This window comes from Physella acuta, unplaced genomic scaffold (genome assembly GCF_028476545.2).
Source record: "Physella acuta isolate Inbredline_101_S28 unplaced genomic scaffold, ASM2847654v3 ptg000248l, whole genome shotgun sequence".
In the NCBI taxonomy this organism is placed as follows: Eukaryota; Metazoa; Mollusca; class Gastropoda; family Physidae; genus Physella; species Physella acuta.
In genome coordinates, this window is record NW_026731767.1 from 256,597 (window position 1) to 275,069 (window position 18,473).

At 33.4% G+C, this 18,473-nt stretch overlaps 1 protein-coding gene across 2 annotated transcripts; it reads left to right on the top strand.

The window, feature by feature from the left end:
- Positions 1-360: 360 nt before the first annotated feature.
- On the top strand, positions 361-16,996 carry LOC131938564 (PAX3- and PAX7-binding protein 1). 2 transcript variants are annotated; one of them, XR_009386308.1, is made up of 19 exons: positions 361-609; positions 1,383-1,597; positions 2,732-2,831; positions 3,056-3,188; positions 3,604-3,719; positions 3,981-4,051; positions 4,247-4,449; positions 5,539-5,728; positions 9,241-9,358; positions 10,476-10,554; positions 10,969-11,084; positions 11,350-11,549; positions 11,670-11,817; positions 11,957-12,075; positions 12,630-12,706; positions 13,155-13,221; positions 14,100-14,182; positions 15,091-15,245; positions 15,869-16,996. XR_009386308.1 is itself a non-coding variant. In XM_059296649.1 (19 exons), exons 1-19 carry the CDS (start codon positions 384-386, stop codon positions 15,963-15,965), a joined length of 2,577 nt encoding a protein of 858 aa, XP_059152632.1. In that variant the 5' UTR covers positions 361-383; the 3' UTR covers positions 15,966-16,995. The 2 variants fall into 2 exon arrangements, 1 of the variants encoding a protein (XP_059152632.1); XM_059296649.1 differs by having other exon boundaries at positions 14,100-14,246; positions 15,869-16,995.
- Positions 16,997-18,473: the final 1,477 nt, after the last annotated feature.

Consider the following 18,473-nt stretch of genomic DNA (forward strand, 5'->3'; position numbering starts at 1 on the left):
TTATCATTTCCTTTCGATTTCGATTTAGAATGAATATGAAGCCGCCCATTGAGAGTGTACGGATTGATATTGACAATTGGATCAAAAGCGAAACTTAAGTTGTTTTTTTTTTGGATCTTAGGATGCCCATTTTTATTAGCTATTCCCACACTGTAAGTTCTGTACAATTTAACTTTCAAAACATTTTTCTCTTTTACCCAGGTTTTACTTTTTATTTAAGATTATAGAAAGGACCTAATTATCGGATTAAGCTTTTAATGGCTTGAAATAAATTATTTTAAATTATTCAAGTTCTATTTCTCTAAATAGTATAGATCTACGTAAAGAATTTTATGAGGTACAACTTATTTACAATGCTAGTGTACGAATAGTACAAGCTAAAAATGGCGTCCCTGTTTAAGAAACCCAGACGGAACTTCAGAAGAAAAGGTGGCGAATTGGATTCAGATAAAGAAGATGAGTCTAAAGAAGAGAAAATGGATACTAGCGAAAATCAGCCTCTTTCATTTAAACCAGACGCCGAGAAAAAGAAAAAACAAAAACCCAAAGAGAAAGAAAAAGATTCTTCCACCAAAACAGTTCTTAGCTTTGAAATGGAAGAGGATGATGGTGAGTTAGAAATCTAAATCTAGATATTTGGCAGTACAACTGGGTATTTTAGGCAACTCATTTTACTTAAATATAACAACCTTTTATGGGGGTCGGCGTGGTCGAGTCGGTAAAGCTCATGGTTGCTAAACCGAAAAATCTCGAGTTCGAACCCTCGTGCAGATGAGGCTCGTTTGCTGGGGACAGCCACTCTTTTAGGAGAGTAAACTCCAAAATCAAACAACTGCTGTCTTGTAGTTTGTTCTTGGTTGGACAAAGGCTATGGAAGCAAATCCAAAATGAAAAGCAGGCTGAAATCGGAGTCAAAGGCCTCAATGGCGCATAACCAGTTGACACGTATCCTTAATTGTTATGGAGGCGTGGTCGAGTTACCTAAAGCTAATGGTTGATAAATTCAAAAAAGTCTTGAGTTCAAACCCTCTGGCAGATATGGCTCGATCCCTTCCAACACTCAATTAAGAACGAAGAAGAAGAAGACAACCTCTTATGACCATAAATATATAATTTAGGCCGATGCTAGCTGGAAAAAGATACAAATGCGCAAATGATGTTTTTGATGGTACTACGCATGCATGTGTTTACAACCGCAGAACCCCAACCCTAACCCTAATCTTATCCCTAACCTTAATGAACCTAACCCTATCCCTAACCCTAGCCATAGGTCACCACGCATGCGCAGAACTATCTTTTGCCGACTAAGTGGAGACAGGGAGAAAAAATCTTTTTCTGAGTAGTCACTTCATATAATTTAACTTACCCATATTTTATTCTAGCTGATACAGAGGTGTTTAAAATTAAGAAGTCCAGCCACAGTCGTCGCATAGCAAAACAGATGAAAAAGGAGAAAAAAGGAAAAGATCAAGGAGATGACTGGAATGGGCATAATCTAGATGATGATGAATATGAAGACAGAGTGGATAAAAATAATGAAGATATGATATGTCGGAGGAGGCAAGAAGAGGAAGAAGAAGCAGAAGAAAAAATTAGAGTAAGTACTAAGTAGGCTATTAGTATTGCTCGTTAACCTGGAGGCGGGACCGGTTGCTAACAATAATATGGCGGACACATGACTTCTGATGGTTTTTTCGTCTTAGTTCCAGTGACCTTCTTAGAATTACTTTAAAAAAGTTTTGATCATGAGCAAAGTGACATGTTTTTGCCATATAATTACAAACTATAGGTGGCAGGGCTATGTATGCCAGAATAGCATTTTAAAATTTGGTTTGGAGATCAGAATGAGAGCTAAATTTAAAAGTTGGTTTCATTTAAAATCAATTTCAATAGAACTTTTAAAATATAAACCGAGTAGGTACTAAAATGAGCAAATATGTGAAGCATCATTAGTTTTATCAGTTTATGAAGGAAGAAACAAAATATTGTGAGCCGTGTTTTACAAGACCAGCGCTCATATCACAAACAGTTTCTTTTTATTTAAAAAAAAAAAACCATGTGACCCCATTCGGTTGATTACTAGTGAGGAACTCAGTGGTGCATAGTCAATTACAAAGTCGAACCAATTCATGGTTTGCCATGGCTTTCAAACATAAGAGTGATAAAACATGGTTGTAATGGAAAGGTGTGTCATGCCATGGCAGTCAGTGACAATAAATATTAAATTAAGTAATTTTGTTTAAAATGAACTAAAAACATCAAAATTATTGCCTAATGGATTAAATATGGATGTCTTTTATTCAGTGGTCATGTTTAAATTGAAAATTGGTAAATTTTAAATTTAGCAAAAATATCTAGTATTTAGGCCTATTTTGTTGAATTGATCTCTAGACTTATATCTTAAGTTGTACAACAGTGTAAGTTGTATCAATTCTTCAGCTCAATAAAAAAAAAAACCTAGATGCTAACCTTAGATAGTATTAATAGGTACCCTTATTGAACTTCCTTCTAACAATTTCTGGGCTTAATATTTTTAGTAGCTAGAACATAAACTTAGATTGTGTGAAACGTTTTAGTTTTTCAAAATGCGGGGTATCTTCTTCAACTACATATTTCTGGCAAACAGATAGTCTCACAACAAATTTTATGATTATTTCTTTTGAGATATATAGAGTTATCAAAAGTCAGGCAAATTTTGAGACTTTGCAGAAATAATTAACTTCTTTTTCAGAAATTGCGTGAGGAATTTCGGACTTTAAATGGAGAAGAAGCAGAAGATTTAGATGACAGCGATGATGATGGCCAAAAAACTTTTAAAGCAATGCTAGCTAGTAAGTGTTACCTTTTAAATAAAATGAAATATGTTATAAAACATTACATTTTCCAAATTACATAAGGCTAAGGTGTTAAATAAATTGTTGATTTGTTTCTTTGCTGTTTAGTGAAATAGTTTTGTAAATGCTCTAAATTTTTGCTGTGCCATATAATATATTGAACCCCTTAATAAATTAGCATTTTGAAATTAATGTCTCATGAATTTTGATTTTTCTTCTAGGAGGAGAAATCCCGGATGCCAAGACAATCCATTTTATTCGCAAACAGCGTCAGATGGCAAGAGAAACAGACAGCTTTATTCCATTGGACGAGTCAGAAGTGAAGTCTAATAAATCAACAGCTCGACTTGTTAGGTGACTTGCTTTTTTATATGGCACAACTAAACTTTGGATTCTACCCATATCATTCAATTTTTAAAATGTACTTGTAATTTTGAGGTAATTTTCAGTATCGCTCAGATGTGCCTAGTGTTAAAACATGTTTTGGTTTTTGAAAATCTATATACATTATATTTATACCTATAGTTATCTATATGAACTCATTGTTCAAAATTTGTTAATTTTAAAAAGTCGCTGAACAGTGTTATATTTCTTTAGTACCTAAGCAGCCATGTTTTTTTGTGAAACTATTGAAAAGATAAAACGACCAAGAAAACAGTTAAAGCCAAGAATCTATTAAAAGAAAAATGTCTTGATAGCTTACTTTTTATGTATTATGATGTTCTTTTTCTTAATATATATATGTAAAATGTACTTTTTAAACATTCAGAGATGATGACAATGATAAAAGTGATGATGAGGAAGATGAGAGGGTAGACTTTGCAGTGGATAAAGCAGCAAGAGAGAGGCAACAGATGAGGGATGATTTCTTGGCTGCTGAACATGGTAAGCCTTTCTAATCTAACAGTTGTTTTGTTGTAATGTTTATTTTACATAGTCGACCTATATCATTTTCATATTACATGGCTCAGCTCTCTAATCTAATCTTTCTAATCTAGCAACATTTTTGTTGTTAATGTTATTTTACATAGTGTATCTTTCTAATCAAACTATTGTTTCATTGTAATGTTTATATTAATAATTTTATCCATGTTTTTTATTTTTTTCACTAATCTCACAGTTGTTTTACACCTGGATTTTTTACAGGTAGTGATGATGACAGTGATCAGGAACGAGAATGGGAAAACCAGCAGATACGAAAAGCTGTTAGCCTTCAGGTAAAATTGGATTAAAGCTGTCATTCACTTTTTTTTACCGATTAAACAAAAAAACTTAACCAATACTAACTATCGCTGTGATTATCCTGATTAAATTCAACAACAAAAATGTTTGCTAACATTTTTTATTCTGATGCAAATTAAACATTAAATTTAACTGACAGTCACCTTCAGATATTTCCCTGCATATTTCAGATCCCAGGTGTAGATGTGCCCACAGTTTCCAACGATGGCTCCACGTCTACAGGAGTAAATTTCTACTCCCTATCATCCAGCATCCGCGTGTCCCCCACCTCCACACTGAGGCCAGATGAGCTGAAGCCCTTTTCTGCTCTCTCCAAATCTCAGAACATCTCAGATATAACCATTGAATCAGTTAGAAAACGCTTGGAAGAACGGTAAGGTCTTTGCTTTGATATCCTCAATGATATCCACAACTCAAAAAAGGAGACGGCAGTGATTACTTAGGCAATGTTTAAATTTTTACACCACACAGTATCATAAAAATTAGTGCTGTGTGTTTGAATCATGTCATGTTATTTATGGAATGTTACTGTTTTCCTTACAATATTTAAGATGGAAATAAATTGCATTCAACACTCTTAAAACTATACAAGAAATGGAAAAAAAATCTTTTGATATTTAATAAATTTTGGCTAATTGATACATTTTTATTTTTTACAATTATAATTTTTAGAGAAAAAACTGAACATAACTTTAACATTACCAATTTTAAAAATTCGATTCTTTATGATGTTAACTCAATACTAGTGGTTTAAAAATAAGTTTAAGGATAGATTTGTTCATATTCTTGCATGAATTGTTACAGTTGCAAGAAAATGGCTGTTTAAAAATTAGTATTATTGAGAAAACATGGATGTTGTAAGATTCCTTTTTTTTCTGTTTAGGAAACATTTTTTATTGGAAAAAAATTATTTAGTATTTAAATATGTTTTAATTTATACTGATTTAGCTGAAAAGGGTATTTATAATTTTGTATTAATAATTGTGTTTAGAAAGTATATTTTTGTACTAAAAAACTATGGGAAAGTTTCACTGAAGAATGTAATGGTGTGTATGATATATGCCACTGTTAACAACTGACTGTGGTCGAACTTATCATAGCTAGAACAACTGACTGGGGTAGAATTTGTCATAAATAGAACTTGTCATAAATAAAGCTTGTCATAGTTAGAACAACTGACTGGGGTAGAATTTGTCATAAATAGAACTTGTCATAACTAGAACAACTGACTGGAGTCAAACTTGTCATAGCTAGAACAACTGACTGGTGTAGAATTTGTCATAGCTAGAAGAACTGACTGGGTAGAACGTGTCATAATTGGGAAAACAGACTGGTTAGAACTTATACAAGAACAACAGCCTGGGGTAGAATTTGTCATAACTGAAACTATGACTGGCTTGTAATAACTGGGACTACTGACTGACATAGAACTTGGGTTTATGCTTCTTCACTTCCCTTTCAGCCTCACCACAATGGACACTGTGTATAGAGGCCACAAGCTAGAACTGGACAAAACTTTGTCCAATATCGAAGATGCTAAAGATAGCATCGAGTCATGTGAGCAAAGGGCGCCAGACTTGGAAAAACGCTTTCAGTTTTTCCAGGAATTGAGGGGGTATGTGCGAGACTTGGTAGAATGCCTAAACGAGAAGGTATGTGTCCCTCCTCCTTTTTGTTGTTTGCCTCATTCTCATGTGTAGGTTACATCTCTCTGTTTTCTCAGTGAATGATATTGAGAGATGGTCAAGTCAGGGTTCTTACAGAGAGCTATTTACATCTGGCAATTTTTTTTTTCAATCTTTAACTAAATTTTATATGTTTAGATGGCCAGCTTTTTTATAAATTAGTTGAACAATTAATATGAATTTAAAGTTTAAATTTTTTTTCCCTTATAAAAAAATATTTTGTACAAAATTTAATTTAAAACATGCATTTTTTAAGGTTTTAAAAATTTGGCTTTGCATAATTTCAAACTGCAAATGTTTTTTGTTTAGGAAAATTTTTACTATAAACTGTGTTTTTCTGTTAAATAAGCTAAATAGTCAACAGCATTGTTTATTTTTGTTAATGTTTTAAGGTTGACATTTTTGTTTAAAGTTGTTTTTTAACTCTTACAAAAGGTGTTTTAAGGTAAAATAGTGTTTCTTTTTACTCAAAGTACACATAATCAACTAAAATAATAAACTGTTGATACAAAAGATGTGACATTAAAAGATCTGCAGTGGGAGATTGTCAGATTTAGTCCATACAGCCTTAGGGGTATAAATATAAATAATTCTTTTTTCTGATTCACCTTTTTCCATACAGCCTTAGGGGTATAAATATAAATAATTCTTTTTTCTGATTCACCTTTTTCCATACAGCCTTAGGGGTATAAATATAAATAATTCTTTTTTCTGATTCACCTTTTTCAACCCTAGTATTTCATCATACAAAGCACTTATTATAAACACAAAACAGTACACGCTTTGAACACAAAACCAGAGTATATTAGTCAAAAACATAAATTATTGAAGTTAGTTATTTTTAAAAAAATAAGTTGAGCTAGCATGGAGTTTAATTCTTAAGGGCAGATTTGTAGTTTTTTTTAAAAGAGACTAAGCACCAGACTTACAGAGTCTGATGCTGACATAACATTTTTGGCAAATATTTATTGTGCAGAGATGAACATAAGACAATATAAAAATCAAGGTGAATACTTAAAACCTGATTTAGTTGTACTGACAGGTTATGGATCTGTTTATGTATATCTAGAAGCAGACCTTAAGACATTGAAACCCCCTTAAAACACTTTTGTGGTCACTCAATTTTTTTTATCTTAATTCAATTCTGTATGAAAATAATTCTTTACATTCCATTATCAATTTTCACAATCATCTCAAATAATACATATTTTAATGAAAGTTTATGAAGTTTAGGTACATGGCAAAAAAATACCTAGCACTAGAAAATCAAAACAAAAAGTCAGTTTAGACTATAAGAATAGTATAAGTTATATAATAATATGTTTTTGCTTAATTATTTATTTTAACAATTTTTTTCTGTTTTAAACTTTTGAGATTTGAATAATCCTGTATGAACCCTGATTAGATTAAGATCAAGTTTACAAAGCATGGCTCAGAAAGCAGACATAAATTGTAAAATTTGATTACATGGAGGGACAACCCTTCTTGTAAGGGCAATGTTACTTTGTAAAACAAATTGCTGATATATTAGGGGCCATGCTATGTTGTAGTTGCTTTAAAAATTGTAGTTGTCATCCTTGCGCCATGTTTTACTTGCTGTTTTATTTCAGATTATGAACAAGAACTGTTTATGTTCAATTAAACCAAACTTTTAGCTAGATCTTTTCAATAGAAGTTTTAAAGTAACTGATAACTTAAATAAAGTAAAAGTCAAGTTTAGTTTTTTCATTAGATCAGCTGGGATAAGGTATGAGTAGTTGGCTACAGGACATTACCCCCCTGTATATTTCCCCCCCGTATTTACCCCCCCGGAGCAATTACCCCCCTGTCAATTACCCCCCTGTCAATTACCCCCCCCCCCCCCCCGGGGAATTACCCCCCCCCCCCCCCCCCCCCCCCCCTCTCAAGTTAAAATCCTAACTCTAACTAGAATTTTATACCTATATACTACTTTAATCCAAACCTTAAGAAAAAGACCAAAACCTAAGCATCCACCTTAGCCTAAAACTTCACACAAAACCAAAACCAAAGCTAGACACAACCCTAACCCTAAAACTAGCTCTAACCCTAACCCTAATCCTAACCCTAACCCTATCCCTAGCCCTAAACCTAGCCCTAACCCTAACCCTAACCCTAACCCTAGCCCTAACCCTAAAACCTAACCCTAACCCTAACCCTAGCCCTAAAACCTAACCCTAACCCTAAACCTAGCCCTAACCCTAAAACCTAACCCTAACCCTAACCCTAACCCTAACCCTAACCCTAGCCCTAACCCTAGCCCTAGCCCTAAACCTAACCCTAACCCTAACCCTAAACCTAGCCCTAACCCTAACCCTAACCCTAACTCTAACCCTGTCCGGGGGGGGGGGGGGTAATGTCCTACTGGGCGGGGGGTAATTGACAGGGGGGTAATTGACAGGGGGGGTAATGTCGGGGGGGAAATATCCGGGGGGTAATTGACAGGGGGGAAATACCCTGTTCCCTGAGTAGTTATAAAGGCCTTTGTAATATTTAATGGTTTTGAAAACAATGAACAAAAAAATGTAAAAAAAAATTTTGTTATTACATAAAAAAATTATAAACTCATTACAGAAACAAGGGGACAAAAGATCAAGCTAAATAAAAGATTCACTCTTTTATTTTAACTCACTTTTTAAAACTATGTAAATAAACCGGGAGTGATCTCCTCTAAACTTTCTCGAATATTCTTATATAAAACAACAGGGGATGGGAACTCGGGCTATAGACATGATTTTTGATCCATTTTAAATACTTAAAGTTTTAAAAGTAGAATAAAATCTCGTAGACAAAAGAATTTCACACCAAGTGAACGCCAATAAAAAAAATGCATAATAGTGCGCAATATTATTAGTACTTTAAAAATTTAAATTTGTTTTTGAGAAATCAGAAGTAGCATAAATTACTACTTCCTGTCAATGGAAATTACTCAAAATTTAACAGAAGGTAGAGAATTAGATCTTTTACTTACATGTGAAATTTCATTTATCTATCTGAAATAGTACTCAAGTTATAGAATTTTGAAAAATTCAAAGTAGAAAAAGTACCACTTCCGGTTATCGGAAATCGCTCAAAAGTTGATACGGATCTACGATTTTGATTAAATACTTATATATGAAATTTCATCAACCTAGCTATAACGGTACTCAAGTTATTGTGTTTACACACTGACAGACAGACAGACACACACACAGACATATGGACAGAATTGCTAAGCCCAGTTTTTCAGACTGGATTACGCATAAAACCTCTTAATTTTGATAAATCTGGATTGATAATTTTTGCCCGATTAAAATAAGTCCTCTATACTTCAGATGTGATGAAGGACTGAGGTGTAATACGGTGAAAATTGTAAAAATTTCAAGCGATTTTTTTGTGCACGATTACAATACTTTCTCTATACTTCGTATATATGAGAAAGTAAAAATGTTCATTAAGTTAGCTCATCTACTTTCTTTCAGGTTCCTGCAATTAATGAAATGGAACAACGTGTGTGTAACCTGCTCAAGTCTCGCACTGAGAGGCTGATCAAGCGCAGGCAGTTGGATGTACAAGATCAATGTCGAGAGTACATGACAAGTCGGTATTTATCATTTTATTTTGATGGGATCCCATGGTTGTTTTTTAATTGGCAACTTACCCTAAATTTTTTTTGTTTCTATGACCATATTATATTAAAAAAGTTTGGTTTTATCAATGTGCACTTAAATGTAAGACCAACCTTCGCTGAATGTTAAAATGTGCATTGGGTTATTTCCTGCCCTGCTAGTGTTGTTGTTTAGTTGGGATTATTTAGTTTTTGAAGACAGCATTAACTAATGCAAGATGTAATTAAACGTACTGTACTGGTTTTTGTTATATAAGATAAAAAAAAGTTCTGCTCAACTAAATGCTTAAACATTGTACTTGACATTTCACATTGATAAATATCATTGTGTAAATTCAGTGTATACTAGTAGATATTTACCTAAGTTTGATACCATTGGTGCATTGTTGGAAAAAACTTGATATATATTTGCATCCTGGATTAAAGTAAATAAACAAAATGTGTTGAAATTAAATATAATTATTAATTCATTACTTATAATAAGTTGTATTATGTTAAATTATTTAGTAAAAAACAGGTGAGTAAAGTTTTTAGAAGATTTTTATTATTGATTTTACTCATTATGATAGAAATCTGCTATATATATATATATATAAATATATATATCACTGCTCTGGAGCCAGATAGTTCTAACTTAAATTTTTCTTTAAATGTTCACAACAGGCTTTTGAAGTTATGTGGCTTTATTATTTTTATGTTAAAAGTGGTAATAGATCCAGAACAAAAAGGGTGTATAATTCTTGAAAGAAAAATGTAGTTAGAACAGTCTGGCTATGGAGCAGCAATATATAAATAACAAAAATGATATAGTTAATAAAGAGTGTAAAGAAAGTTGTTTACATTTTTTCTGATATAATGTTAGTTTGAGCCACTGTTGATAAGGTAACACGTGCTAATGGCATTGTATAATTCTTGAAAGAAAAATGTAGTTAGAACAGTCTGGCTATGGAGCAGCAATATATAAATAACAAAAATGATATAGTTAATAAAGAGTGTAAAGAAAGTTGTTTACATTTTTTCTGATATAATGTTAGTTTGAGCCACTGTTGATAAGGTAACACGTGCTATTGGCATTGTTTACACTTTTAGATGCCAGCGTCAAGTTGGATGTGGAGGCTAAAGAAGAGCAAGTCAGACAGAGGAGAGCTGCAGAGAGGGAGGCTCGTAGGTAGGTCAACAGTACTGTAGTTAACTTTATCACAGTATATCTGGCCTGGAGCTGTAAACATCAGTTCTCCCCATAGGATATAATGACTGTGCATTAGATTTAAAATATACTATCATCAGATTCTAAATCAAGCCTCTAGCCAGTAGTTCTCACTTTAGATCTTATCTTACATTTGTGTACATGTCTTACTTTGTGCACGAACTTTAAAAATTTGTTATTGTTAGATTCTAAACCAGGCCTATAGTTGTAGCCAGTAGTTCTCCCCATACAATCTAATAACTTACTTTGTGTACTAACTTTAAAAATGTATTATTGTTAGATTCTAAATCAGGCCTATAGTTGTAGCCAGTATTTCTCCCTATAGAATCTAATAACTTACTTTGTGCACTAACTTTGAAAATGTTCTGTTATCAGATCCCGACGTCGCAGGGTGAGAGAAACAAAGAACATTGTAGGACATCATGATGGTCTGTCATCTGATGATGAGGAAAGTAGCCCATCTGTTATGGTTAAATTTAAATCTGAAATGGGTAGGAGATTTTGCTTTGCTATTTAGATAAAATATTTTTTCTATTTTAGATCCCAGTTTTCTTTCCCTCAGTGTCCATTTAGTTAATGTCCCTTATTTTCCTGCCTATTTATTTTCATTACTACCGTGTTAAATGCTCAGACTATTTTGTTATACAAGTTCTTTATATTTATCGTTTATATAGTTTTATTTAAAAATATAAACTTAAATATTTGGTAGACACATTAATAAAACATTTTCTTGCAATTGCTTTTTGAATAAAACAGAGGAAATCTCCAAGGCTCGCTCCAGCCTGTTTGAAGATGTATTGGATGAGTTCTCTGACATTGAGTACATCAAGGAACAGTTTGAGAGCTGGAAGTTTACCTATGGGGACACCTACAGAGAAGCCTACATAGGACTTTGTTTACCTAAGCTGTTAAATCCCTTTATTAGAAAAGAGCTTTTGTTTTGGAACCCGCTAGACGTAAGACCTTAAAAACATTTGAAGAAGTGATAAATTTACACTTTAATTAATAAATGAATCCAGAATTCTGGAAGCTGTTTTGCTTGAAATATAACTGTTGATATGTGATAATCTGATCAGGAAAACTGTAGTGATTTTGAGGACAGCAGATGGTTCAATTCGTTGGTGTTCCTGGGCTACAGAGAAGGGGAAGAGTTGAATAAATCTGACGATGACCTACGACTTTTACCCTCTGTCATTGAAAAATTAATATTGCCCAAGTTAACGTGTAAGTTATTACCAGCTTAGCAGGAATGTTTATGTAGTTTTACTTAAACTTGCAATTTTTTATCTAAATATACGCTACACTAGTCGCTTGTTTAGTTGTTTAGTTTTTTGTACTTTAATTATTTCTCTTTTTGTTTTAGTTTTGGTAGAGAACGTTTGGGACCCCCTCTCCACCACACAGACAGCCAGACTTGTGAACTTGACATCTAAGCTGGTCAGAGACTACCCCACAGTTCATGCTCACAACAAGCACTTTAAGGTCAGTTGTCCACAATTTTGTTCAGTTGTCTTTTAATTCAATCCCAGTTAGCTTCTCTTTAAACTTTAATATCTTTTACCTCAGCCATCTCAATATATGACCTATTTATAAAAAGTGTTTTTATAAACTTAATCTTCATCGCTCACTGTAGAGCATAAGTCAGCAACAAAGCTCTATTATGCCTCCCTGATCTGGGCGAGACAACTGAGTTCATGCCAGGTCTTGCCTGTTGCTAGCCCATCTTCTTTCTCTCTACTCCTTGTTCCCCTATTTCATTATCAAGGTGGATTTCTTTACAATGTTGATTAAAACAACCAACATTATTTGACAGTTTTGCAATGACATTTTGACTATAAATAAACTTTTTGTTGAATCATATTTTTACCATGTTACTGAATATCAGTCTTGTTATATTATAAAATATCTTTGTTTAACACTACCCAACAAGTGCTGTATTTAATGAACAGTGCTAGCAGTGTTGTAAATATAGAATTTTTAAATCTGTCATCAAACAATGCTTAGCCAAACATGTTATAATTGTGTACATGTTTCAGATGTACCTTGAAGCTGTTGTGTCAAGATTAAAGAAAACCCTTGATGATGATGTTTTTATGCCCATGTATCCCTTAAGGTAAGTTAATCTTTTTGTGTTTCTAAAGGAGTCCGCTGAGAAGGTTTCTCTTTTAAGTAAACTATAGTGTTTCTTTTTTATGCCTCTGACAATGTCAAGCAAATGAACTTATGAGTTCACGTTTTAATGGCCTCTGCTAGAAAGAGATACTGGGTGATTCTATGCACAGCAGCCTTTAGTTTCCATAATGTGAGAAATGGGTGAACACAAGTACATCCTAACTAGGATACAGAATCCTGAACTAGTTTTTTAGGGTTTAAGTTATCCATTGTACAAGCTGCTGTCCCACCAAACCATTATATTTCTCTATAAGAGAAAACATGGTTTATAATTAAGTAAGGTCTGTTTAAGTTGTTATCAATTATGATAATTGAAAAACCTACATGAGACTTATATAGATTGGATTAAATTGATGATTAAAAGTAATAAAACATTGTTTTTACTCCAGTGTGTTAGACAACAGATCCTCTGGTCCAGCTATTTTCTTTCATCGCCAGTCTTGGACATGTATCAAGGTAAAAGACAAGAAACTTAATCTTTTATTGTTTTAAAAATTTGGGGATCTTTATTGCTTGTTCTTACAGAAAGTTGCAATATAATGTTAAGGGTTTTACCTGAAATGATGTCATGTTATTGTAGCATATTTTTACCCCTACCCGGTATCTATTTATCAAGGCAGCTGGCCTGTAAAATATTATCACTGAGATCTACCACTTCAATCATTCTAACATAATTTACAAGGTTTTCATCTTTTTTGTCCTTAACTTCTAAAGATGCTTCAATCTAAATATATAATTCTCTTCTGGGAGCCGTTAGAAAACAAGCTGCAAACGCGCCTTGCAATCCCCTCTCTTCCTCTCTGTCGCTACCGCTGTGGTTCAGGCTAAATAAATGTTTACATTTTACAATCGTAGAGCCGGGTTCGGTGACGGCTATTAGGGGCAGATAATTTAGTTTGAAACGATTTTAAACTTAGAGGAGGTAACTAAGAGAAGGCTGCTTTCACGGGGGGGGGGGGGGGGGGGGTGAAGGGGGGTTTAGTGTTGTAAAGCAAATATTTTCAGTGGCAGCATTGGTACTGTCGAATTCACAAATTATGAATTACTGAAAAGTAGAAAAAACAACAACTAAATAGCGGGTCGACACATTTGGTTATATTTTCTCAAAGTTTTGCCAACAATTTTGGGCCTCCTTCCTTCTGCCCTCCAGATATATTATGTCATTTTCAGAAGCTAATCATTTTTCTATAAATCTGTTTATTTATTACCCCTGTAATAAGCCTAATGTTTTTTATAACATAACATAAGTTTAAATTATTTATGTAACTGATAATGCAAATGCTAAAAACAATGTCTAAATATGAGTTAACCCAAGAATGCTTGTATACTTGCAGTTGTTGGGTAACATGTTGTCATGGAACAGACTGATATCTGCACTGGTTCTACAGAAACTTGCCCTGTCTGGTCTGCTAAATAGGTACATTGTGATAGGATTGGTATCCTCACATATAAATAGGGAGGCTTTACATAAGTGTCAAGCAGTAAGTCATTTGTTTCCATCTCTTTGGCCACAGTCACTTATATACATTTGTCTTTGACATTCTATTATATATTTATTTTGTTAAGTCTAGTGGTGAAACAAGAACTTCAGATTTGTCTAAAATATGTCTGTTTTGTTATATGACATGGTAAATTTTTAAATTTTTTTTTTAAAACGCTGTTTATAAAGGAAAAATGAAATTGTAATTAGACAAGACTTTCAATATTGTTTTAGAGTAACATAAACTTCTTTTATTTAAAATATTACCTTCATTAAACAATTGATTCAAACAGTAATGGTTTGAGGCTGCTTTAACTGCGAGAACAAAAATAGATAAAATATTGAGTTTTTGTCCGGAAAAAATTCCAATTTTTTTTCCATGGTTTAGTCACATCCTTGTATGAAGCATTTTGTAATATGTAGTTGTTCTGTCATATTCCACTTTTTTTTTTCTAATTTGTATGACTTCTATTCTAGATCTCTGTAGTATGTTATATGTTGTTCTGCTTTGTTAGATGTTTATGTTGTGAACACAAGATGTATGTTTCTATTATTCAATTAGAATTTAAACTGGCTTTAAGATACTGTAAATTTTAATGTCGTCTTTTAATTGTTCATTGGTGTATTATTGAATTAATTTCTCCTGTCTTCACTATAATATTCAGCTCTTTTACCTTTGTTTTTAACTACTGTCCATTGTTGTATTATTGAATCAATTCCTCTTGTCTTCACTATAATATTCAGCTCTTTTACCTTTGTTTTTAATGACTGCCTATTGTTGTATTACTGAATCAATTCCTGTCTCCAGTACAACACTGCACAAGGCATTACCTTTTTCCCCCCAGATCATTTCCACATTTCCCAAAGACTGGTTCACTAACCTAGAAGGGGAGTCAACTCTGCCACAGCTGGAGAACTTGTGTCGTTACCTGGTCTCAGCTGCTAAAACTCTCCACAAAGCCACAGCTTTAGAGAAAGATGCTGAGAGACTGGAGGGCAGGTAGGGAGCACACTTGTCATTTGGTTTACATTGATGGGGATTGTTTGATTTTATGTTGACCTGCAAGTTTGTGGTGGGAGGGGGGGGGGGGTCATATGTCCAACCCCTTGTGTGATGGAGTACTAAGTGCTTGTATTTTAGTTGAAGCCCCCACCTACTTAGAGATCTCTGCATATGAAGCTATTGGGTCGTCAGCACTATGCCCAGGTGCACTCTACTGACTTGAACCCCGATTTGAACTTGAGGCTGTTGCGTTAGCAGTCTAGCGCTCTACCGCTAGGCCACACTGTCCCATAAGCTAATTATTTGCTGTGGTTTTAAAATCCAAGGTTTCAGTGGTTCTGACCTGGCAAGAATCCTTGTGCTGTCCTTGTGTTTGGACCCCATTTCCAGTGGAGTGGCAACACCTTTTTCACTAGTCATTGCTTCATTCTCCAAAGTGATAAGAGGAACAGAAAGTGAAATGCTCCATAGAATTAGAAATCTGTCATTTTGATACTTTTACTGCATTAAGAACTAATGATTTTATTGATTTGTGTCTTAACACTGCAGTTTAATGAAATAAAACTAGAGGTTTAAAAGAAATGTATAATTTTACAGTTTTTAAAAAACTTGCATTACAGAGAGATGGTGAAACAAATCAGCAAACACCTGATCAACATCCACGCTATGGACCACGCCATGTCACTAGCTAATGAATTCAGCTTCAAAATATCATGAACAGTGGCCATCCTGTTTTCTTCCAGTCTTGTCAGAAAGTCTTTGTTGTCTCTCCACTATAATAAAGAAGTTACATTTACACATCAGCTGCACAGTTATAGTTTCACCTTTAGTGGATCAGTCAGGGGGGGGGTGTATGTAGATGGACTGGTTGGAATATGTAGGAACTAAAGTTTTTGATTGTCATTAGTGATAAGTTAAATGAGTTGGTTGTAATGTGCACCTTCTTTCTTTTTATTGACATATTGTATGTGAAATAACACACTTAACATACACGTAATCACACTTATGAGTGTTAATGAGTGATACCCAGTTAGGGAGGTTAATTTTGCACCAGAGCTATACACATAGAAGAAAACAATGCTAGATTACAGGTTGTATTATTAAGCTGTGATTTCAATTTCACAAACTTAAGAGATTTAACATGCTGATGTTGATGTAATAGGACATAGTGCTGATCACACTATCCCTTCAGATGAAGTACTCAAAGAAATGAAATGTTATTTCATCTGGTATTTTAGATCATTGACATTTTACTTTCCTGTTGGAGAATATAGATAAGATGTGCTCTTATTGTATAATGCACAAGTGCACTAATTTTTATTCAGTAAGTCTGATAGACAAAACATAAGGCATTGACTTCAGTTGTGTGGCCATATTGAATGTCAGTCGAATTGATAGACAAAACATAAGGCATTGAGTTGTATGGCCATAGTGAACGTCAGTTAAATTTTAAATAACTGTAGATTGTTCTGTTAAAAAAAAAAATGTTTCAGTATTTTTGAATGGTTACTTTCAGCTGATGGTTTTACATCACTGTATGCTTAATATAGATTCCTTATTTTAAAAATGATTGTGTCATTCGACTTGTATAAATTAAGATACTTGTTCTGTTTTGTTCAAATAAAATAAGACTTTGTGATTTGATACTTTGATATATTTGCTGGATTTGTTTTAGCATTTTGTTGTAAAGTTTAGAATTTTAAAACAATTTCTTGACTTCTGGTTCTCATTAAGTTTCTGTGTTTAAAAACAAACAAACAATAAAACCAAACTTTTATAAAACAAATGGTATTGTTCAAGTATATTTTTCTGATAGTTGAATCTTTTTGGTAATGTTGCCTTTTAAAATTCTTTCTGGTGTATTGAGGATAGAAATATTACTCTTGACAGCTGCCCAGGACAATAACTCTGTTTTCCCCCAGTTTTTGAGATCTTTACAGTTATGTCACTCTCTTGTGAATTCTTTCCATTAGCAGATATGATTTTTATAATGGGTGGGTTTTTTTCCACCAAAAATTTAGATTGAGTTAATTTGAAAATTAATTTACAGTTTAATTTTTTTTGTACAGCAATTTTTTTTTCTACTTTTATAATTTCCACCTGAAAAACAATATCTGGAAAAAACCTTTGACTTTATGGCACAATCATGGTTCTACATCCTGATTCTTACCGTGATAAGACCTCGAAAAGTTTGTATTTAATGTGTACTTACAACCTGGGTGTCTTAAACTAGATGCAGTTTTTAAAATCTTAGAGCCAACTGAAAAAAAATAGTTAAAGAGAAATAAAAACATGAAATTCTTGTGATTTATTAAAATTTGTAATCAGCTCAATAAAACAAATTAGGAACATACCGTTCATATTAAGAAAGATACAGGGTAAGTTACAACAGGTTTGAGAAAACAACTTGATAACATCATGAGGAAATGTGTTTACTGTTGATATCACAAGAAGAGTAGAATGTATTACCGTTGTCAATGTGAGAACATTGCTTTGGGGTCGTCCATAAATGATGTCACACTCGTAAGGGGAGGGGATCCGTAATTTTGTGACTGTGTGATGACAGAGAGATGGTTCAGATGGTGCGACGTCACACTTATGCATTAGAAAAAAAGGTATGTTAGAAAACTAATTTTAGACGTTAGTTTGGGTTTTAGAACACTGTTATGATAAATTGTAATAGGAATTGATTAAAATACTATAAATAAACAGAGTTCAGACAAGATTTTGGAAAAAATATCGATGTATTAAGAAAAATTCAACTGCAATTTTGAGGGGGGTTGTAGGCTGAGGTGTGACGTAATTTTAGGGGTGGGGGTCTGGCTTTTTGAGACGATGTGTGACGGGAAGAGGGGAGGTAAAACTCGTAAAAAAAAAGCGTGACGTCATTTATGGATGACCCCTTGTGTTTTACTGTAGTCAAAATCGTGAGAAAATGACTTGTGTGGCTTACTGCTGATGTCACAAGGAAATGAGTAGAATGTTTTACCGTTGTTAACGTGAGGAAATTGTGTATTACTGTTGTCAACATTATGAGAAACCTAGTGTGCTTTGTTAACAAAATAAGGAAATGACACGTTTTTATATTTGGGTAACATGAGAAAATCACTGGTGTGATTTACTGTATATAATATATATTGTTAGAAATGTTTACTGAATGAGAATTTTAAAAACAAATTGTTTTAAAAAAAAATGTTGATATGTCAATTTGAAATTGTTATAAAA